Source organism: Fukomys damarensis, unplaced genomic scaffold (genome assembly GCF_012274545.1).
Source record: "Fukomys damarensis isolate Sample0158 unplaced genomic scaffold, DMR_v1.0_HiC HiC_scaffold_19, whole genome shotgun sequence".
In the NCBI taxonomy this organism is placed as follows: Eukaryota; Metazoa; Chordata; class Mammalia; order Rodentia; family Bathyergidae; genus Fukomys; species Fukomys damarensis.
Genome location: NW_022900931.1, coordinates 3,859,797 through 3,882,600, shown reverse-complemented (window position 1 = coordinate 3,882,600; position 22,804 = coordinate 3,859,797). Strand labels below are relative to the sequence as shown.

Sequence of the window (22,804 nt, the reverse complement as noted above, 5' to 3'; positions counted from 1 at the left end):
CACAGGAAGGCAGGTGAGCAGTTTTGCTTGGTGATTCAGAGACAGATGCACCGGGGGCTCAGGGGCAGGAGGGGGACCAGGGAGGGACATTTGAGGCTGTGTGTGCTGGTAGAACTTGCGGCCGACTGGGGTGATGGTGGGGCTGCTGCAGGTCCAGGGCCTATGGTTTTGTGGAGGAGGGAAGTGGTTTCTTTGTAGCTCTGGTTGTTGGATTCCTGGATGCCCCCCTGTTTAACCATGCCATCCCCATCTTTTCCCTCGCAGATATCAATGAGTGTTTAAGTATCAGTGCTCCGTGCCCTGTCGGGCAGACATGCATCAATACGGAGGGCTCCTACACATGCCAGAAGAACGTGCCCAACTGTGGCCGTGGCTATCATCTCAACGAGGAGGGAACTCGCTGTGTTGGTTGGTATCAAAAAGAGAAACCAGGGTTGGGGATTTAGCTCACTGGTTCTGCCGCCTGCCTTGCGAGCACGAGGTCCTGAGTTCGATCCCTGGTACAAAAAAAGAAAAAGGAAGGAAAACAATCCGAAATTGACATGCTCCTTTCTTTAGAGGGGGAGTTGAGCCCAAAGTGAAGCCATTTCTGCCTGTCCATCCCTTGTGGCTGCCCAGCACGGACCTTCAGCATCCTGCCTGGACTGTTGAAGTAGCATACCAGCCTGCCTCACATGCCCAGGCTTACAGCTCTTTGGCAGGTCCCCTCTTGTGACCCAAGACAGATGCTGACAGTCCAGTCCTATGGAGTGGCCCCAGCTTCACGAGTCTGTAAACCACATGGGACATTCCTCAAACTACATAGCCTTGCTGGATTGGTTTGGGTCTCAGTCCTCTGCTCATCTGCTCTGTGTTCCTTGGTACCTGGGACAGGTGGCAGCCCAGATCCCTGGCAGGGGGGTGCCTTCCTCCCCAGCACTGCCAGGACTCAGCCAGTGTTGTCCCCCACACCCCCGGGCATAAGGTCACTGCCAGCCGTCCGAGAGGTCCCCCTGGGGTGGGGCTGTGTCCCCCACACGGTGCTGGAGGACAGGGTGGGCGCTGCCGCTTCAGCCTCCCGCACCTGAGCTTGTTCCTTGGGAGGTGGGCTAAGGACCAGCCCTGGAGGCTCCTCAGTGCACTTTCTTTCTCCTTTCCAGACTTAGACGAATGTGCACCGCCCGCCGAGCCCTGCGGGCAAGGACACCGCTGCCTCAACACCCCTGGCAGCTTCCGCTGCGACTGCAAGGCTGGGTACTACTTCGATGGCATCAGCAGGACGTGTGTGGGTATGTGGTGGCTTTCAGGGCTTGGGGGACCTGGACTGACCATGGCCTGTCCTCCTCTCAGGAAGTCTCAAGGACAGGCAGGTGCTGTTACCCCACCGGGTGGCCGCCAGGCCCTCGTGTGCACCTGTTTCCCACCTGTGCAGTGGGTGCTCTGCCTGGCCGCAGACCTGAGTACCCATGAGACACGAGCCCAGGTCTCCAAATGGCTGATGTGTTACAGCCGGGCATGAGGGAGTGCATCTATAATCCCAGCTACTCAGGAGGCCGAGGCAGGAGAATCTCAGGTTTGAGGCCAGCCTGGGCAATTTAGTGAGTGTGACTCTGTCTCAAAATAAAATGAAAAATGCTGGGGCTATAGCTCGGTGGTAGAGTGTTTGGCTAGCATGTGTAAGGCTCTAGATTCAGTCCCCAGGAAAGCAAAAAAGTGTTAGCAATTTCCCAAAGTTGTGACTTCAGCGCCACAGGGCTGGCTGGAGCGGGGCAAGAGCCAGAAATGAGCAGGGCTGGGCTCAGACCCGGGCCAGCCTGCTGCACTGTCCCCCGCTGATGTCCCTGTGCCGGGTCTCAGCGGCCCCTCCTCGTGGGCACTGGGCAGAGAGGGCTGTCATAGGGTGCTTTACTGCGCCCTCTGTGTGTTTGGGACAGGTCCACTCTTCCTCTCGTCTGGGGGTGAAGCCAAGAAGATGCGGGTGGGGGGTGTGGCACCGCAGTACGGGTGGTGCCCTGAGCCTCGAGGCCCTCTGTTCCAGACATCAACGAATGCCAGCGCTACCCTGGGCGCCTGTGTGGCCACAAGTGTGAGAACACGCCGGGCTCGTACCACTGCAGCTGCTCTGCGGGCTTCCGGCTGTCCGTGGATGGCCGGTCGTGTGAAGGTGAGCGGGTGGGGGCAGGCGGGGGTCCGAGGAGACCCCTCCTCCGCGGGCCATGAGGGCTGGGTGGGGTTTGTTTCCCCACTCACATTACAGGGCTCGGCGGTGGGGCACTGGCCTGTCAAATGTGGCTCTCTAGGATCTGCCCTGCACACTGAGGCTACAGTGGTGACCTTGGGGAAAACCTTAGCTCCTTGGTGTCCTCACGGTGGGCGTGGCTTGATGTGTCAAAGAGAAACTAAAGCCTGCCCTTGTACGGGAGGCGTGACTGGGTTTGTTCAGGCCTGGTGGCCTCCGGGCTGAGCGTAACCTGGCGTCAAGTCCGCTGAGGCCCAAGGTGGGGGCTTGGCAAATGCTGGACACTGTGCCCCACCGAGGGCACAGTCATGGCCATTGGCGGCTCTGGCTTCTCACAGGTCCTTTTGGACTCTGGCACATCCCCTCCCAGAGACCGGGAGATGGGATCCTCATCTTCCTATGGTGACATTCCAAGGCGATGGCCCCCAAGTGCTTGAGAAAGATGCTCCTGGGCTATTAAAGGGACAGCAAGAGCTTTCTCAAGCCAGTGTCTTAAGAGGGCTAGGGTCCTCGCCTGGGGGTGCCACCTGGGACCAGTACTGGCCAGGTCCTCCTTGGTCTGGTCTCCTGGGATGTGAGCTTTTCTGTGTGCACCTGCTGTCTGGGAGCTGCAGAGCTGCAGGCCTGGTAGGTCGCAGGTGTCCCAAGTCTGTCACATCTTATGTGGGCACAGGGTGAGCGCTTTGGGTCAGCCTCACAACCCCCCGCACTGCCTGCCATGTCCTGTCCTATGCCATGTTGATACCATGCCCAGAGGGCAGTCTCAAAACACAGCGGTCTCTGATCTCTGGATTAAGAAGGTGCCTTGCCAATGAGCTGGCACGGGAGTGGGCCTCAGCTTACCCGGAGGGTGGAGGGGGTGATGGGGTCACAGGTCCCGGGCTGCCCTGGGGACTCCGAGGTGTGTTTCCAACAACCAGACCCAACAAATGTATTTAATAAGGAACGAGAGCCTCCCAGGTCTGGGTTCAAATCCCAGTTCGGCCATTCTTATGGACTTTTGTGAAGAAGCAACTCACATTTCTGGCAAATTAGAGAGCACTGGGGTTGATTATTATTCCAGTCCTGGTCCGTGCTTCCCCTGGTCACTCACAGACATTTGTACCTGCGGACACTGCCAGGGCCGCTGTCCCGTCACATCGCTCCAGTGAGTGCCCTGGGTATGTAGCAGTACTCCCTTCCCACGTCCGGAAGCCCATCTAGGATGGGACAGGAACCGCTCTGGGCATAGGTGATCCAGGGGCCAGGACAGCCGTGGGTGGGCGCCCCTGCGCTTGCCCTGCCAAGGAGCAGTTGTAAAGGAGAGAAGAGACTCTGGGTCAGGGAGTGGCAAACTTTCTCTCTGCGAGCTGCACAGGAACTGTTAGCCTTTCTGATGAGTCCCCACACTGCACACTGCTGTGGTAGGACAAAAGCAGCCAGAGGCCATGGCAAAAGAATGTGCATGGCTGTGTTCCAATAAAACTTTATTTGTAAAAAAAAAAGTGGCGCTCTCGGTGGTTGGTAGAGCTCCCTGGTTTCAATCTCCAAAAACAAACAAACCAATTCTGTAGCTGTTAAACAGTAACTTCTTATTTCCTCCTGTTAGCCCCACGCAAACCCCCATTCTATTTTCTGTGTCTAGGAGTTTGACAATTCCAGGTACCTCACGTAAGAGGAATTGCACGCACTGGTCCTTTTGTGACTGGTTTATTTCACTTAGTACACTCTCATCAGGTTTCTCTGTGGTATAGCATGTTTCATAACTTTATTAAAGCTAAATAATGTGTCTCAGGCCAAATAATGCCTCACGGGGTGTGTCCACCACATCCTGCACATCCCTTCTCCCAGCGGTACACACTGTAGGGATGTTTCCCCTTTTGGCTATCATGAGTAACGCTGCCGTGGACACTGGCGTTCATCGCTTCTGGCTCTTTTAGGTACCTGCCCCCAGGCGGAAGTGCCAGTAGTAGATCTGATTCATACATCGGTTGATCTGGCAGTAGAGCTATAATAAAAGAGTACATCTAACTTTATTGTTGTTGTTTTACTGTTATCACATGATACATACTTGGATTTGGATCAAAGCATTTGCACTGAGCTACATCCCCAGCTTCCCCCTACTCTGTAAGACAAGATCTTGCTAAATTTAGCTTGTGCTAAATTGCACAAGATGGGCTCAGAAGTTCAGTCCTCCTGCCTCAGCCTCCCAGAATGCTGGGATTATAGGCGTGCACCACCAGGTCTGGCTTTTTTTTTTTGTTTTTTTTAAATCAAAGAGCAACCCATCTCATTTCTATAGATCTGATATGGCAATCAGCTTTGATTAAACTTATTGGGAAACTGACATTCCTTCTTGCATCTCACATATGGGATTTTAAAAAAATCTTCTTGGTGCACATCCCTTAGACGTTTCTTCAGGAAAGAATCTGTTGGTGGTAAACTCAGTTTTCATTTATTTTCAAGTGTCTTTTTTTCTTGAAAAGCGTAACTGTATGGGCACATAATCTCACGCTTGCACATTATTCTCCAGGTATTGGTCATGCCGATGTGTTCTGAACATTGTAAGTGTTCTGAATCAGTCCAGTGCGTTCTGATGCCTCCTGAGGCTGTTGAGAAGAGCTGCCAGCTCGGTGCCCTTCCTTTGTAAATGAGCCAAGCTGTCCCTTAAAAGAAAAAGACAAGTGGTGGGCTGCATTTGGCCCATTGGGAACTGACCTCTGCTGTAGGCAGAGGGGAGCTGCTGCTCAGAGTTGCCAGGAACCTCCTGAGATCAGAGCATCAGTATTTTCCCATGGGCTGGGTCATGAGCTGTTACCTGCGTAGGATGACATCTAGAAAGCGAAGCTGGGAGGACAGAGCAGGATCAGATTACCACGGAGAAGTAGAATGGATGCTGGTGCCCTGTGGGGCTGGATCAGAGGGAGCTAAATAATAATGAGCTGGAGGCTTTACTGACGTCACCCTGTCCAGGGACGGAACGGTTTGTGGCAGGGACAGAGATTCCACAGTCACCAGCCATGAGGGTTGGAGTGGGCACCTCTCTCACTTGGGGGTCCCTGGCACATCTGCCCCTGCCCCTGTGTGCCTGGGAAGTGGGGGAGAGTTCCATTTGCTGTGCCTACTGCCATTAAAGTGCCGTGGAGCCGGGTGCTCCCCAGTCTGAGCAGGACCCCTGCCCTGTCTTTCAGATGTCAATGAGTGCCTTAGCAGCCCCTGCAGCCAGGAGTGCGCCAACGTCTACGGATCCTATCAGTGCTACTGCCGCCGTGGCTACCAGCTCAGTGACTTGGATGGTGTCACCTGTGAAGGTGAGAGTGCCCCCTGTTGCTGGGGGAGGCACGGGGCTGTGCCCTTGATGGGCCACTGTGGACTACATTTCAGAGTCTGCCGTGAACAGCCTCCAGGGTTCATTCCTCTGCCCCTCAGGTGGGCTGTTGCTTTGCCTCTGGCTAGGATTTACTTGAAGACACCTCGCTTGCACTGAGAGTGTCCTTTAGTACCGTGGTAGCCAGTAAAGCGACCAAGACCTTGAACCACAGGGCACAGGGCACATGGCACATGGCTGGGTGGTGAGGAAGGTCTCCGGCCACCACGTCCCTGGGTCCCTGCCCTGCCTCTGGCCTGTGCAGAGCTCTACCCTCACCGCCCAGTCTGAGTCGCCTGTCCCATGGGGCTGCCCCAGGCCGAGGGAGGGTTGAAGTGGACCCTGATTCAGTGGTACCTAGGTTCTTCGTTTTGTCTGTTTCTGCAGTGCTGGGCATGGAACCAGGGCCTCGCACATGCTAGACAAGTGCTCACCACTGAGCAGCACCCCAAAACCCTGTGGGTGCCTAAAGCACAACCGCTGTCAGGGTTGTTACTGTAGCATAAGCAGCCCTACTTTAAAACCTTACAGTTTGAAATGCTCCAAAACTTTTTGAGCATCAGTGTGACATGCCACAAGTGGGAAATTCCACACCTGACCTGCAGTCAAAACAGGTATCAGAAAACATTGCTCAAAAAAGTCAGGTACAAGGAAGGGGTGGGGTGTATATATAGCTCAGCAGTAGAGTGCTTGCCTAGCATGTGCAAGGCCCTGGGCTCAAGACCCAGCACCAGGAAAAAGAAAATTCCTACAGGGAACAAAGAACAGTCAATCACCAATGACACACACACTTGTCATCCCAGCACTCTGGGAGGCTGAGGCAGGAGGATGGAAAGTTCCAGCCCTGCCTGGACAACTTAGCCTCTTAGTGGTACTCTGCCTCAAAATAAAAAAATTTTTTTTTTTTTAAATGCTGGGGATATAGGTCAACGTGAAGGCCCTGGGTTCACTTCCCAGTACCAGGAAAAACAAAGCAAAGCAAAAACAACAACAACAAAACAAAACAAAGAGTGCAGGCATACTAAAAATACTGGCAAGAAGATGGCACACACCTTGGTCCCAGCGTTCGGGTTGCTGTGGGCCTGAAGTGCATGGTGAAGCCCTGTCTCAAAAACAAAACAATAAACAAACAAACAAACAGCCAAACATCTACACATCTCTTCCAGCTCTGTGTATGAGGTGAATATTAACACAAACTTTGTGGTTAGGCTTGAGTCCCATCCCCATCCCCAAGATATCTTGTTAGATACAGGCAAATATCCCCAAATGCAAAAAAAAGAGAAAAAAATCAGAATCACCCCTGGTCCCAAGTATCTTGGCTAAGGGTCACAGCCTGAGTCTCCCTGTGACAGGCGGCTTTTGATCGGTGACTCCTTCTGTCCTCCCTTCCTCTGCCCCTTGCGTATGTGAATTTGCTGTGTGACCTAGGCTAGTCCCATCCCCTCTCTGGACCTCAGTTTGCTCTTGTGGTCTCCGAGGCCACCACCCCCAGCACCCTGAGCCACCTCTCTGCCCACCTTGGCCCCCGGGGGACGTAGCTGCCTGGTACCCACGGCCACGGCCGTGGGCAGCGATGCTGAGGGTGGCTGTGCCGTTGCAGACATCGACGAGTGCGCTCTGCCCACCGGGGGCCACATCTGCTCCTACCGCTGCATCAACACCCCCGGAAGCTTCCAGTGCAGCTGCCCCTCTGCCGGCTACCGGCTAGCACCCAACGGCCGCAACTGCCAAGGTGAGCTGGGCAGAGCTCGGTCACCCTGGTGTGCTTGGGCTCTGCGATATAAGGGCTGTGGCCAGGCTGGGAGAAGTGGTGCGGGGCTGGGATTTGCTCCCGCGTGTGCTCTGTGATTGGGGCTGTGGGATCCACAGTGGAGCCCCCCTTTTGTAAGAACTGACCGGGGCCCTCCTTCGCCCCACTTGGTAACCGAGGGGGATGGGCTGTCTGTCTTGGGCCCCGTGGGTGTCCTATCTGCTCACGCAGAGAGCTGCAAATCCGAGTTAGCAGGGACTGGCCTGGGACTGGACGGCAACCCTTTGTTTTTCAGCTGGACTCCCTCACCGCAGCTGGGTGCCCTGCCCACAGGCAGCACAAACGTATTCCCGAGCCCAGGCCTTTGAGCCGGGAGTGGTGTTTTTGCCACAACCAGCAGGCATTTAGCTTCTCTGAGCAGACACCCCCAGGACTTGGTGACATCCCCAGCCCACCTTTGGGCTGCTCTGGAGTGAGCCATAAGCCCAGAGCAGGAGTCCCAGGCCTGGTCCCCCTTCAGCCCCAAGAGTCACCACCCCTGTGAAACGGGACAAGACACCACCCTAGAGGCAATAAAATGGGGCCGGAGTCCTGCCCTTTCTGCCTTTAAAATTTTTATTTCTATACGTCCATCAACAGATGAGTGGATAGAGAAAGCGTGTTACTTATACATAATGGAGCCCTGCTCCGCCACGGGGAAGGATGAATTTGAGTCATTTGTGGATAAACGGATGCACCTCGAGACCATGATGTTACGTGAAATAAGTCAGACTCACGAGCTTGACTGTCGCATGGATTCCCTTATATGAGAACCTTAGCGTATAAATAAAGAGCAAACGAAAAGATGGATTACAGGAAACGGGGACACAGATCTTTTGCAAGTAGGGAGAGGCTCCGCCCTTTGCCTCCTAGGGTGTAACACCTGACACGTGAGCCGCAGAGAGGTGCCGGGTGGTTAGCGTTCGGGCCTCGGCCCCGCCTGCCCGGGTGCAGAGTGAAGCTCTGCCACTTACAGACAGACAGGTGGCTGTGGCCGGGTGTCTTGGTCTCCGCGGCTCTGGTGGAGGGAGGACCGGGCACCAGCCCGTAGATGGGACGCCCACTGATGGGTTGATTGGTTGATTGGTGGATTGATGGCTCCGTACGTGCTCTCACTCTGTAATGATTATGCTCATTGGGAGGAGCTGGTGCCTACACCCATCCCGTCTTAATCCCTTTTATTTCCCCTTCCTCTCTCCGCCCACCCCTCTCTCTCCATCCCTAGACTCCCCAGCCACCTGCAGGCACCTCCTCTCCTTTCCTGTCAGGCGTCTTTCATTCTGCGTTTTACGTTATTACTTACACTCTGGGTTTCTCCTGCTGCGTTCTCACAGATATCGACGAGTGTGTGGCCGGCATCCACAACTGCTCTGGCAACGAGACCTGCTTCAACATCCAGGGTGGCTTCCGCTGCCTGGCCTTCGAGTGCCCCGAGAACTACCGCCGCTCCGGAGACACGTAAGTCCCTCCCTCGGCCGCCGCCGCCGGTCTTACCAGCCTCCCTGGTGCTCAGGGCCAGGGCAGGTGTTAAGTGAGCACCACCTCTGTTCCTTGCTCCTCGGTGTCCTTGAGGGTCACCTGGGCCTGGGTCTCGGGCCCCTGGAAGGGGGCTGCTGGTCCCCAGAGCCAAGGGAGTGGCTGCACGTGCAGCTGGGGCCAGTGCAGAGCTCCCAGGTCCCACTCGTGCCCTGTCGCGTCCTCCTGCGTACTTGAGCGAGCTTTCCAGGCCTCAGTTTCCTCACCTGTAGATACCAAACATGCTCTGACTCAGGTGAGTGGTGGTGACTGTGTTGGCTGGAAGCCAGGAGCCCGGTGACTCGGGACTTTGTTATTAGGCAGAGCCCCTCACTGCCCCGGCACTGCTGGAAAGCCGGAGTCCATCCCGCCCGAGTAACTGGGACGGCACAGCAGATCTTGTTACTAAACCCGGAACCATGGCCACATGCTGCTGTCGGCTCACTCTCTCCCTGGCCACCAGGTGTCCTCGACGTGCCCAGGACCTCCCTCCTGGGCTTGCCTTCCAGGTCAGCTGACCCAGACAGGTTCCTGGGCTTGGTGGAGCCCCCTGTTCTCAGCTATAAGATGGGGTGGTGACGTCCTCTTCCTTGCCCTCTTAGGGTCCCTGTGACTGTGGGCAGAGCCTCCTCCTGCTTGTTCTCCATAAAACTCACCCTGGGCTCAGACCCAGTGGGGTTGGTGGGCACCCTGAGACATACCACCCTGCCAGGATTGCTTGGTAGAGGGGTAGTGGGTCTTTGGCAGCCTCTGCTGGCCAGGTCTGAGAGGCTGTGTGGAAAGGAAGGGCCTGGGCTGCGATGTAGGGTGAGTGGGCTTCTGGTCCTGGCCCTTCCACGTGCTGGGCCTTGGGTCCATCTCTTCATCTGTAAGGTGGCACCGACCTTACCTGCATGGGCAGATGGTGAAGAGGAGAGGTGCCGGCCCACTGCTGCTTACAGCAGTGGTGGTGCAGATGAGGGCAGGGAGCCACCGACTTTCTCTCCTTGGGGCTCCCTGAGTTAGAAGACAGGGGTCCCTCGGAACAGCATTGCCAGCTTTGCCCTGCTGCCGGCCGGCGTGTGACTGGGGCTGCAGCTAAGGCTCACCTTCAGACCTGACAGTCAGAGGTGGCTCATGAAGGCTTGAAGTCATGGTGCTGTCCCTGGGTATAATTTTCTCCTTTGTTGACCCCTGGTGGGAAGGGTTGAGTTAGCCAGGCGCCATGGGAATTGGGCCTGGAACCTCCAATAGGGGGCCGCAGAGGGTTTTACCAGCCTGGTGGCCCTTTCCCAGTCGGGCACAGCTGGGACCACAGGAGCGACATGCATGTTGGAGGAGCTGTGGTCACGGTCGCCGATGAGGTAAAGCGAGCGTGCAGAAAGCAGACCAAGGGGCCAGCGTCCTCCTGGTGCCATGGACTCCTGGACCTGCTGGAGGTTCCTATTCACAGCCCCTGTTCCTCATTGAAGAGCCAGGCTCTCTCCAGGACTTGCGGTTTGACCTTTAGGAAGCTGTGTTTAAAACCTAGAAGAGTCAAGTGTTAGGTTAGTGTTCAGTGAGGGTGGCCCCTTCCAGGGCTTCCCAGGGGGAAGACGTGAAAGGTGCTGCCTGCCTCTCTGTGTCTTCCTGGCTCCCTCCCTCTCTGAGTGGCCCGCTTCTGCCCAGGTAGTGTCCCCAAGAGACAAAAGGTGCTAACGAGCGTGGGTGGGCGGACCAGGTGTCAAGCCGCAGGGTGAGGCTGGGTGCCCGGCTGGGAAGCTCCTGACAGCACAGCGCTGCCCTGCTACCCACGCTAGAAGTGTCCTGCAGTGGGACTGGGGACGTGGGACGTTCTCTTCGTCCCCTCCGTGGGGCCGACCCCGATGACACAGGGTCGTGAAAGCTGCCACCTCCCGTGGGAAAGGGGCATGAGTGACCGACTAGGAGCAGAGGGTAAAGCCCTCAATGGCTTCTCCCGGGATCCAGAATGAGGAGCACATGACAGTCAGGAAACTGCCCAGGAACCGTGCGAGCCTCAGACAGCCTGTGTGTCCGAGCCGCCTGTCCCCAGGGCTCTGATCGGAGGTGGCTGTCGATGATCTTCACTGAACTTGGGGTGCTGTGGTTGAAGGTGTGGGACTGGAAACTGGGGTCACGTTATCTGGGAATACGTGGTGCTATGGGGGACTCGGCCGGGGAGGCGGGAGCCCGGCCCTGGGAGGGCTCTGTCTCGGGTCCAGTGGTGGCAGCTCGCCTCTGACCTGGGCACACACAGGACAAAAACTTTAGCGCATTCCCAAGCTGATGGCAGTTTGCCAGAGGCAGGGGTTATGATTCGGGGGTTGCTTCAGTGAGTTTGGGGCACAGCAGGCTAAGGTCACTGTCATCGGTGCTGACCAGGAAAATCAAGTTTATCTACACAGTGACCTTTTATAGAGTGCACAGTTGGGGTGCAGCCCCGGAGATAAAGCTGGGGACCTGCTACCTGCCCTCCGGGAGAGAGTGAACGCTTGTGTCAGTGGGCAGGCTGGGTGCTCCACTGGTGCGGGCCACCGAGGAGGAAGGAGTGTCCAGCTTCTGCTGTGGAATGGCTGTCGCCACAGCTGTCCCAGCACCTCGCACCCCCCCGGCTTCCACGTGCGCTGCCGTGTTACATAACACCTGGCGGACCAAGACTCCTCCGTGGGCAGGACCGGCCCCACCTGTAGGAAAGTGGAGTCCCACGGGGGGAGACTTCATCGCCACCTGCTGGCCAGGCCATTCCTGAGGCAGTGGGGTGGGAGGTACGTGCCGTGTGCCGGTGAGGGGAGTGTGGACTGGCTTGCTACTGGCCACAGGCCATGGAGTTATGGACAAGACATGGACCTTCCGCCTTCCCATCAGTAGCCCAGGGACAACACTAGGGACAGTGAAATGAGCCAGGGGAAGGCAGCCTCAGCAGGTACAGAATGTCACAAGTGCAGTCCAGGGACCCCAGCTGCTTGCATTGGTTCCCCATGACAGTCCCCAGCTCCCAGCCCTCAGAGGCCTCTCTCTTAGGTAGGAAGGTCTCCTGGTCACAGGAAAGTTCCCGTTTGGCCTGGACCTGAGTGTCTTGGAGGTGGCTGTCCCTCAGCAGTGCTGTACCCACTTCCTTCCCGCCCCTGGCTCCAGGCCCTCTCCCGTGAGCGGTTCCCTTCCTCATGTCCCCGGTGCCATGGACCTCAATCCCAGGGCTGTCCGATCTAGGTGCCAGAATGGTACACAAGCAAATAAATAAAGGGCTTCTTGTCAGTCCTCTGAACAGCCTGGAAATAGGATGGACTCAGACCCCACTCATACTGCGTGCCAAACATAAAATAAGTTCAAGTAGCCCAACTAAGACCTGGAAATTTAAAAAGCCACAAAGGAGATATGATGGAAGACCAGGAGAGAGAGAATGGGAGAATCCAAACTCAGTTAAGATGCAAAGCTTCTTGGGGAGTGCTTAGCCACGTATGCGGCTCCGTACCTTGGTTTTGGTTCTTAAATACCTGTCACACTGCCTTCAGAATGTTATGGGCCTACAGTTCCAGACCCAGAAGATACATACTTCCTGTCACCATCTTGCCACAGGAAATTAGAACCTGTGACAGGAAGTTAGAACCAATCCTTATCTTGTCACAAGATGATAGCTGCTGTCCCCATCCTAACAGAGGAAGTTAGATCCTGTCTGCTATCTCTACTATAGGAAGTTAGGTCCTATCTCCTCCTGACACAGAAAGTTAGATCCTGTCCCCATCCTATCTCATCAAGTGGGCTGTATCACTACTCTGTCTCCTCAAGTTAAATCCGGGCTCCATCTTGTCACAGGAAGTTAAAACCTGTCTCTACCCTGTCGCAGGAAATCCGAACCTGTCTCCACTCTGTCACAGGAAGTTAGAACCTGTCCCTATCCTGCCATGGGAAATTCAATCCTGTTGTGGGAAATTAGAACCTACCTTCATCTCCATTCTGAGCCCCGAGCGGGCTCTGTGGACAGAGACAGGAAAGTGGGCCTGGAGCCCAAAGCTTGATGGCAAGGAATGAGGAAGCTGACCTCCCTACCTACACACAGACCTGCATCCCTCCCTCACTTCGTGACCTTGGGAGCTTACTTTCTGTCTGAGGCGCAGTCTCCTTATCTAAAAACTGGTACGCAAGCCACCCCGATGAGCGCTTGTGGTGATCACGCTAGAGAATGCCAGACCAGGCATAGCCTGGCATGCGGTCAGTGGCTGCTAGTGGTTGAGCCCTTCATCAGTCATCAGTGAGACTCACCGAGGGGGCCGTTGTTCAGGCGAGGAGCCAAGCGCTTGGGCGCCCCTTAGAGGGCAGGACATGCCTGCTGGGTGCGCCTAGGGTGGGGCTCTGCTGTGAGAAGGGACACACCTCGCTTTGGGCACAGCCCTTGGCCCCCAGCCACCAGCACCCCCCTGAGGGTGTTGGAAGAGGCTGGTGCTTGAGTCAGCGGCCTGGCGGTCCCCAGCGCCTCCCCCAGGTGAGTGAGGGGTGCTTGCCCCCGCTTGCCCGCTCTGTGGTTTCTCTGCTTGCTGGATTCGCCCTAACGCTCGACTTGTCTCTCTGTCCACTTGTCTTGCAGCCGCTGCGAGCGCTTGCCTTGCCATGAGAACCCGGAGTGCCCCAAGCTGCCTCTGAGAATAACCTACTACCACCTCTCTTTCCCCACCAACATCCAAGTGCCCGCGGTGGTTTTCCGCATGGGTCCCTCCAGTACCGTCCCCGGGGACAGCATGCACCTGGCCATCACCAGTGGCAATGAGGAGGGCTTTTTCACCACCCAGAAGGTGAGCCCCCACAGTGGGGTGGTGGCCCTCACCAAGCCCGTCCCTGAGCCCAGGGACTTGCTCCTGACCGTCAAGATGGATCTCCATCGCCACGGCACCGTCAGCTCCTTTGTGGCCAAGCTTTACATCTTTGTGTCTGCCGAGCTCTGAGCACTTGCTTGGCTGTGGGCTCCCGCCTGTCGCTTTCCTGCCCCTGCCTCGGGATTCTAATAAAGTCACACAGCGTCCCGCCCAGCATGCACTCGTGCCTTGGTTTTATTCGTTGCGGTCGGAGGTCTCTGTTTTTGGTCGCCTGGGGGTGAGTGGAGCCCTCCCTGGCCAGCACATAGAGCCCAGTGCATGAGCCTCTGGAAACCCGGAGAGGGCAGTGACCTTGGGTGACTCATAGCTGGCTCTGCATTGTACTCTGAACCCAAAGGAGAAAGGTGATCAGAGATCACTGAGTTCAGTGCCTCTCATTGTTCCGCTGTGGAAATTGAAGAGGCCCTGAGAAGTGGGAGCGATTGGCCAAGTTGACCATCATGGCGGTGGTGCCAGGCCAAGGCATCCTGTGGCCCATATTTAGTCCCTGGCTGTGTCACGCAGACGAAGCATTTAACCGAGACATGAAAGCCATAGACCGAGGTTCTGGAAAAGCCCTGAACTCTGGTGCTGCCTCCTGGGTGGAACCCGTGTCTCGGGGTCAGTTGACTCTGTGGGGTGTCCCAGCGCCGGTGCCAGCAGGAGGCAGAACCATGCTCATGGGATCAGAACTTTCACGTGTCACCTCCAGTCCTCCCAGGCAGGTGTCATCCCGGCAGACAATCCAAGGGGGCGTGTGAGTTGCCTAAGGTCACACCGCTGTACCCAAACCCCAGTGACCCACCCCAGAGCTCTACCTCTCATAGCTCCCCCACCCAGGGCCTCGACCCCCTGCCTCTATGTGTCCCCATGGCTCACTCTGCTCAGGAGCTACAGTGATCCTTCAAGCCTCTGCCTAAAACTTGTCATGGCTTCCTTTGCATTTAGGCTGGGCCCCCAGATCCTCAGTGTACCCTCAAAGCTGTGCACAGTTTTGTCCCTGTAAGCCATCTTCAGCCTGAACTCAAACTGTTCTGCTCTTCCTTATTTCCTTCCAGCTACCCTGTGCAGCTCTTTGTGACCTCAGGCCCTTTGTATGTTCTTTATATCCTTGGCCTGAATGCTGCTTAAACCTTGGCTTAAGGGTCTCTTCCCTTAAGAGGGTGTATTAGTCCAATTGTCCTTACTGTAATGGACTTCGTGAAGCTGGGTATCTTTATTAGGAAAAGGGGCTTTTTTGGGCTCATCATTCTGGAAGTCAGAGGAGCCCATCTGGTGATGGCGGATCTCACTGGCAGAGTATGAGTGTGGCATCTGCTTGTCCCTGTTCTACCACCCTCTCCTTAGGAAGCCTCCAGGATTCGGGCATGAGGCTCCACCCTGATCACCTCGTGTGACCTCAGTCCCTTCCCAAGGTACCTCTTACAGCACCACGGCTGGGTTCCACTCGCACCCTCTTCCTTCCCCTGGACTGAAGTGCAGCACACGAGCCCTGAGAGACGCCGTGCGCACAGAGGCCTTGCTGGACACCCCCGGGGTGGGTTCTCACTCAGTCTTCCTCAGAGCCCTTTCCTTCGCGGTGCGGTACCAGGCTGCAGGACCCCTTTACCTGTGTTTGCTGAATTTGTCCTTTCTGCAGAAGGCTCAGAGAAGGCAGAGACCAGGTCTATCATCCAGTGCGTGTCCCCAGCTCCTGGCAAGGTGCTACACACAGTGGCACCTGCCCCTGTGCCCCGAGGGAAGGACTCTGCCCATGCTGGCTTGCAGCTCCAGCGTTCCTGCGGTTCTGGCTGCTGACGCTGTTTCTAAGCAAATGCTGGAAGAGGTGGAGGCGGGGAGTAAAGGACGCTGTGGGGTCCCGAGGTCCCTCCCACCCACCATGATGTCTCACGGGGTGCGTGGGCTCAGCAAGTCATCTGAAGTTCCCTCACTCTGTCTCCGGCAGTGTCTGCGCCAGGCTGGCCTCCAGCCTCCTTCCTCCCAGTGCGCGCAGAGGACCTCGGAAGGACGAGCTGTCCTGACTGCTGCGGTCCTCTTTGGCTCCTTCTCTTGCTCTGTCCCGGTCTGTGATGTGCAGTTAGACTCCCACCTGTCCCACTCCAGCCCCGACCTCCACTTACCCATTTGCTTGTGTCTTGCCTTTTCTTGAATGTGCCTTCTCGTGTCTGTAACACGAGCCTTGCCATCCTGCAAACTGCCATTGTCCTTGCAGACTTAGCTCAAAGATCCCTGCCTCAGCGAGGCCTTCCTCGATTTGTGCTTCCTGGCCCCAGGCCTCCTCCACCAGAGCGTTCACCCCACTGTCTGTGTTATTTGCTTAGCGCCCACACTGGGCTGTGGGCTTTTTGAAAGCAGAGATTGTGTCTAGTAAATTTCTGTATCTTCAGCCTTTGGAATATTTGGCCTGAAGAAGGATCTCTGTAGATATCTGAAAGGGGAGGGTGCATGGGTGGATGGATGGACACTTGCACGAGTGTAGGATGGGTAGGTGGATACACGGCTGGCTGGGTGGATGGGTAGCATTTTCAAGGCTCAAGTTTAGCCTCCTCTGTGAAGCCCAAGAGGCTCAGGCGATGCTCAGTTGTTCTGTTTGACCATTTGTCATCACGATTCAGATTATCTAGGTTGAGAAGAGCACTCTCGCTTTAGTGTACATAGAAGTGTTAAGATGGGGGAGGGCCCTTGGGGACCCCAGAGGCACCCAGAGTCCGCACAGCTGGCCAGAGTCCCCTCCACAGCACCGCCCCGTGAGTCTCAGCTCTGCTTGAACCTGCCCGTGTTTGTAGCAATCCCTCCTTTTAGGGTGGCCTGTTCTGCTTTAGGACAGCTGAGGGTTTTCTGTGGGGGTGCTGAGTGTGCGTGTGGGGGACGATGTCTAAATGACTCGGATGCTCTCTTCTGCCCTGCAGCTCCTTGGGATTACAGAGCTGTGTTTCTAGGTTATGCAAGCAAGAAACCAAACTGTGTAGAGAAAACCAGGCGAGCAGGAGTTTGACTCCGCTCCGTGCCCCTGACCAGCTCTGGACCATCTTCCAGAGCCCCCAGCCCACCCCATGCAGGTGCCGTGAGGTGATACCTGAGGCAGTGTTGTATCCAGCGGTGCTCAGTAAGCGCACCTGTCGGTTTCTCATTCATAGGAAGGTCCCCGGATGCTTCTTTGGATCTGGGTTTAACTGAGGGACGCAGGCTCTGAAAGTCTTGGTACATTCAAGGTCACGACTTGCCCAGTTACTTCCACATCTGGCTCCCAGATTCATGCTTTTCTGGCTGTCACTGGAGTAAATCAAGCCCCCAAGGGGAAAAGATAAAAGCAATGCTTGGTCCAACTGTAATGAAAATAGTAGTAAACATGACAGCTAACATTTATAAGGTGTGCAGTGTGAACAGGTGCTTACCCTCTTGGGAGCCTTAGGAGGAAAGCACCCCTTCACAGCCAGGACGTGGAGGCACAGAGAGTTTAAATGTGTTGCCCGGAATTCTACCACTGAATCTGGAGGTTGGCATCTGTGCCCCAAACCTTGCCCTGTGCTGCACAAGTGGGCAGGAAGAGAGCAGCATTCCTGGGATTGGATTGTTACCTCTGGATACAAGTCCCCGTTCTGCCACCCACTAGCCTAGAGAGCAGGATATTTCATCAGTGGGGGTGGGGGAGAGCCCAGGATGGCAGAGCAAGAGCTAAGGGAGACAGCACTCTGCAGCCTTGACCCTGGGCGGTACAGTGGCTCCCTGGATCCTGACCCCAAGGACATGGAACAATTAGAGAAAACATTTAAATCCAAAGAAAACATTTCCAGGTGAACAGAGGCTTCTCCATGTATCCCCAAGAGACAGCTCAGACCCACCTGCAAGGTGTTGGTGCCTGTGCAGGAGTAGAAAGTGGGAGAGTAGAGAACCCAAAACAACCCAAGGGCACCCTGAAAGAGCTGGGGCCGGTTCAGGAGCAGCCACTGAACTGAGAAGTATCCTGCTCCTTCCAGGGGACAGAGATGCAAGAGCCTGTGTAGGGGCCGAGGGGGCTGGAGCAGCGTCACCCTTGGAAACTTAGACACAGAACTGCCAGGGCTTCCCGTAAGGTCAGGATCCTACTCTAGGGAGAGCTGCCGGAAACAGTAGAAGGTTGAGCAGGGAAGAAACAGCAGACGCTGTAGAAGAGCACAGCCCCAGAAACAGTAGAGAGATACCAGAAAGTGAGCTAGCAAATGCAGCAGACTGGAGAGCTCTGTCAGGTCAGGATGACCACTTTAAAATTCCAGGGAAGCTAAGTGCCCACAGAGACGATTGACCTAAAAGCATCACGGTCAAGTTTATTAGTTTCTGTAGCAAAGTCCCATGAAGTGGTTGGCTTAACAATAATAGAAACCCACTGTTTCACAGTGCTAGAAGCCAGCAGTCCAAAATCAAAGTGTCAGTAGGGCTCTGCTCCCTCAAGCCTGTCAGAGAACCCCTTCCTGTCGGGGAACCCCCTTCCTGTAGGTGGATACCCCGGGCATTCTGTGGCTTCAGTGGTGCCACTCCCATCCCTGCCTCTGTCAACACATGGCAGCTCCCTCATGTGTCCTTCCCTCCACGTGGCCATCTTCTGATGGGGCACCCACCGTACTGGATTAGGGGCCCACCCTGCTCCAGTGTGAGCCTCTCTTAACTAATCCGATCTGCAATGACCCTACTTCTAAGTATGTTCCTATTCAGAGGCCTAGGGGGCAGCAACTGTGCCATACCTTTTTTGAAAGGACACAATTCAGTCCCTGGCACTAGTACAAAGTGCATTGATATCCTAACCCCAGCCCCTCTGAATATGACTGTGTGCAAAGATCAGGCCTTAGAAGAAGAAAGTAGGGTTAAAAAATGAGGTCCTCAGAGTGGGCCCTAATCCAGCTTGACTGCAGACTTTATCTGAAAGAGGACTCTGGGGAAACACATGAAAAGGCAGACAGAGGGGCAAGAGAGGTGAGCCAAGCAGAGGCCTGGAGAAACCAACCCTCCCAGCACCATGATCTTGGACTCCCAGTCTCCAGAACCGTTAGACAGCCCATGTGTTATTTAAGCACAGCCCAGATTGTGCTGTTCTAACAATGCTAGCAAACCATGCATAGAACTATTATAAGAAAAAAAGAATAAGGGCCACAACAGTATCCCTCTGGATAATGAAAGCACATCTGAAAGACACACTCACAGACAGATCAGTACTCTACTGTCTATCTGGAAACAACCACAAATGTTAAGAAAGTGGTCCAGACATGGAAGAAAATGTAAGTTAGGATTAGGAAAAACTGAGACATGCGATAATGGACTCAAACCATTTCAGAAGCAAAGTGTAAACTAGAAGGATGCAAAAAGTTGATAAATGCTTAAGAGAAACAGAAGCTGCAAGGAACAATTTTTAAAATTAAAGTAGGAATAACAAAAGAGATGAAAGGCTTGAAGAAAAAAATGACAACTATTCAAGATAGGCAAAGCAGACCCAACGTATAGATAATAGGGCATCTCTGAAGAAGAAACTCGAAACACGGGGTGGAGGAAAGGGGGACAGGGACTATAAATGACAACTCAAGAAGACTTCCTAATCACTTAAAAAAAGGTTGGAAATTCCAAATTGTGAGAATATACCACATGCCTGAGAACATGTTAGCCCACGACCAACGCCAAGACATTCCTGTAAATTATTGGATTTTAAAGAAAAGGGGGAAATTATGGACATCGAGACCAAAAAAATAGGGGGTGACTTCAAGGGAAAAAAATATTGTCATCAGACTTTCTGACTATACTTTTGCCGAAAGAATGATAAAACCTACAATACTCAAAAAAAGAAATTTACCCCAATGATTTTATACCCAGCAAAACTGACTTTTACGTAGAAAAGAGCACAGTGATTATGAACACGCAGGCACTGACCATCGAGTTTCTTGTGGAACTGCAACTAAGTGACAGCAATAAGGGAGATGTGGTGTGAATTACCAGCTAGCTCAGATGATGGAGATATAGCACTATGCGAAAAGTATCAAAGAAATCATTTTTAGTAATCATGTTCGTAAAGGTAATTTTATTTTATTTTTGGTTCGTTTGTTTGTTTGTTTTGAGACAGAATCTCGCTATGTAGTTCAAGCAGGACTTGAGCTCACTGTGTAGCCCCAGCTGGCCTCAAGCGCACAGTGATCCTCCTGCCTCAGCCTCCTGAGTGCTGGGATGACAGGCCTATACCACCGTGCCTTGCTGGTGATGGTGATTTTAGTGTTGTTATGAGACTATGTGCGTGAAATGAGTAATTATTAGGTGTTCTACCAGCCCCTTGTCCTGGAGAGCCAGGATTTCGACATGGAACAAAGGTGATTTCTTTGTACTATGGAAAAGATAAAGTAAAAAGCATGGCGTCCTTGTTTAAATTGGAAATATCGGCATGAACGCATAATATATTTTATTTTCAAAATGTCTACTGAAGAGGCCTAGGAACAAGACTTTCTAGTGCTCAGCTTCACTTGTATCCAGATGGTGATCTTAAAATATCATTTAAAAAAAAAACCCACAAACACAGAGAAATTAAATCTAGGACTTTTGGGAGAATTGAGCGATTCCAATTATAGGGCAGTAAAGGTCTAAGAGGAAGACGAACATCTTGTCCATCAAATAGCCCAAATGTATGAAGGACAGTGAGCCCCAGAATGAACTGCATTTTCTCTCTGGCCAAAAAAATGAAAAAAACAAAAACAAAACCCTGAGTTTCAACAATAACAACAATGGATGAAACCTCCTCAAATTAAGCTATGAACTCATACTGATATATTTTAAAAGATCATTTGGAAGCTGGGTATGATGGTGCCCACACCTGTAACTGTAGCACTCTGGAGGCTGAGACAGGAAGATTGCCATGAATTTGAAGCCATCTTGGGCTCCACAGTGAGTTCAAGGCCCGCTGGACAACACAGCAAGACCCTGTCTCCAAACAAACAGTCATTTGAAGAGAACAATGAAACTTAGGTAGCTCATTTCCCTAAAAACTGGTAAATGCAATGAGGGTACGTCCTGGTAACCACACAGCAGGAGCGCGTGAAGGGAGGCGTCTTTTACGGAAACATCCCAACCTGGGAATGTGAAAACTAGGGACCATCAGCATTTCGCAATCCCCAGTGAGTTAGTGCAGGCATCACAGAAAGACGCCAGGCACTGGGTCCCGGGGGAAGATGCAACCCACCATCTTCCCAAAGGGTCAAGGCCTGTGTCCAACCCATCAGCCAGCGTGCAGGAATCAGAGACCAGAGGAACAGCCCAAGCCACACCACAGGGATGCAGCAGCCACATCCAGACCATGGGAGATGCCACAGCTCCTAGGAGCTGGGTGCTTCAGCAGATACACTGGTGGCTGGGGTGGAGATGCACATGTGTGACAAAGCTGTAAAGAAACCAGGCAGGGCCTGCCGTGGTCTCACACTCGGGATCATGGTGCGGTGGAGGAGGGTTGGTCACTGGTCTGGCAGCCTCAGCTGGCTCACAAAGCCTCTTTCTCAACATGGGTGGTGATTAGAAAGAGCCTCACCTTAGGATAACTCCTTGAACTAGACCTCGTTTTTGTTGCTTTGGCATCTGTTTTACGATAAAGAGAGCACAGCGCTGGAATCCAGGCCTGGAATAGACATCAGCCTCTCCTCTCACCGCCCCTGCCTCGTCTCACAGGGCTGTGGACTTGGCTGTCTGAGTGCCAGGTGATGAGCTTGGCACTCTGTGTGTGCATCCTCACCATGACCCTCGCCGCACACCTGCCCAGTGACCACGGCACCTGGCAGCCCAGTGGCACTCAGAGCACATTTGTTGAGCAAGCAGTGACTGAATGCATCTGGTACTCCCGGCACCCGACTCTCTGTTGGTACAGTTGGCAAATCTCCAAGCTGTGCCTCCCCACAGCCAGGCAGGGTGGAAACCTGAGGGCGTCTCCGGGTTTGGTCCAGGTCATTTGTAGGAAGGGCCGTGTGGTGTCCCTGTGGAGCAGCTGGGCTGCAGAAGTCACCACTGTGCCTTGGCGGCACCGCTTTGGGGCCAGGGACTCCCTGGCAAGGTCACCTGCTGCTGTCCCTGGGCCTCGATCTCCGAGGGAGCTGGGGTCGTGGCTTTCTCCTCGGCCTCATGTGCTGTGGTTCCCCACAGGCTCCGCCAGGAGAAGACGGACACCGTGCGCTGTATCAAGTCCTGCCGCCCCAGCGACTCGGCCTGCGTGCGGGACCCTGTGCACACCGTCTCACACACCGTCGTCTCTCTGCCCACCTTCCGAGAGTTCTCCCACCCTGAAGGTGAGCAGACTGGGGGGGCCCCGAGGGGAGGCTCCTTCTGCTCACGCTGTGGGTTTGGCCTTCAGGAGCCCCCCTTTGCCAGGTCTCCACGTACCCAGGCTGCACTGCGCCGTTCCCCCCCGCCCCCACCCTCAGCTGAGCACAGCGCTCATTCTGTCTGCAGAACTGTTCAGGCCTGATTCTGCGTCAAGCCCGGGGAGTCAGGGTGGCTTTGGGAGGGAGTGACATGCACGCTGGAACTTAAGTAGGGGTGAGCCAGTGAATGGGCAGGAGGGAGGCGGCTGCCAAGCAGTGGAGGTCACAGCTGTCGAGGTCCCGAGGTGAGTGGGCACCGGAGGACCAAACCACATTGCTCTGGCTGGGATGGCAGCCATTTGGCCAAGGGTGGGTTGAGGAGGTTGGCAAGAGCTTGGGCTTGAAGTTGGGGCCCCGCGCACAGCTTTGAGGTGTCCTTGAAAAGTTGCCGCTGATGAGGTTTGCACAGCGAAACTTCATGCTGGGGATCCGGGACTGGAAACGGGTTGCCTGCACTTTCACGGTCAGCGTTCTCATCGCCTGCCTGGCTCTCCAAGGAGCTCCTGGCGCGCTGTGTAGACGTGCTGCCACTACACACTTCCTGGGGCAGGGCTGGAGCTGTGAGCTTCCGGTGCCTAGCAGCGGCTGTTCATGGAGCCCTAGTCAATCATCTCACCTTTGGGGCGTGCAGGGCAGGGTGGACCCTGTGGAGTCCACGCTCTGGCAGGCTGTGGGGACTCAGTGGCAAGAAAGACCCTCTCAGGAAAGGTGTGCAGTTGAACCAACCAGGACAAACCACCCAGGACAGCACCCTGTGCT

The 22,804-nt window shown here is 54.6% G+C and overlaps 1 protein-coding gene across 2 annotated transcripts in view; it reads left to right on the top strand.

Moving 5' to 3' along the window:
* Fbln1 (fibulin 1) overlaps positions 1–22,804 on the top strand; it is a 64,952-nt gene that overhangs the window by 27,121 nt on the left and 15,027 nt on the right. Inside the window, exons 9-15 of one of the 2 annotated variants that reach the window (XM_010634334.3) lie at positions 265–408; positions 1,140–1,268; positions 2,018–2,143; positions 5,389–5,508; positions 7,165–7,296; positions 8,688–8,811; positions 21,828–21,970. In XM_010634334.3, the coding sequence (XP_010632636.1) occupies positions 265–408; positions 1,140–1,268; positions 2,018–2,143; positions 5,389–5,508; positions 7,165–7,296; positions 8,688–8,811; positions 21,828–21,970 (918 nt within the window). Of the gene's footprint in view, positions 1–264; positions 409–1,139; positions 1,269–2,017; positions 2,144–5,388; positions 5,509–7,164; positions 7,297–8,687; positions 8,812–13,429; positions 13,876–21,827; positions 21,971–22,804 lie in introns of those variants that run through there. The other variant, XM_010634335.1, reaches the window with a different exon arrangement.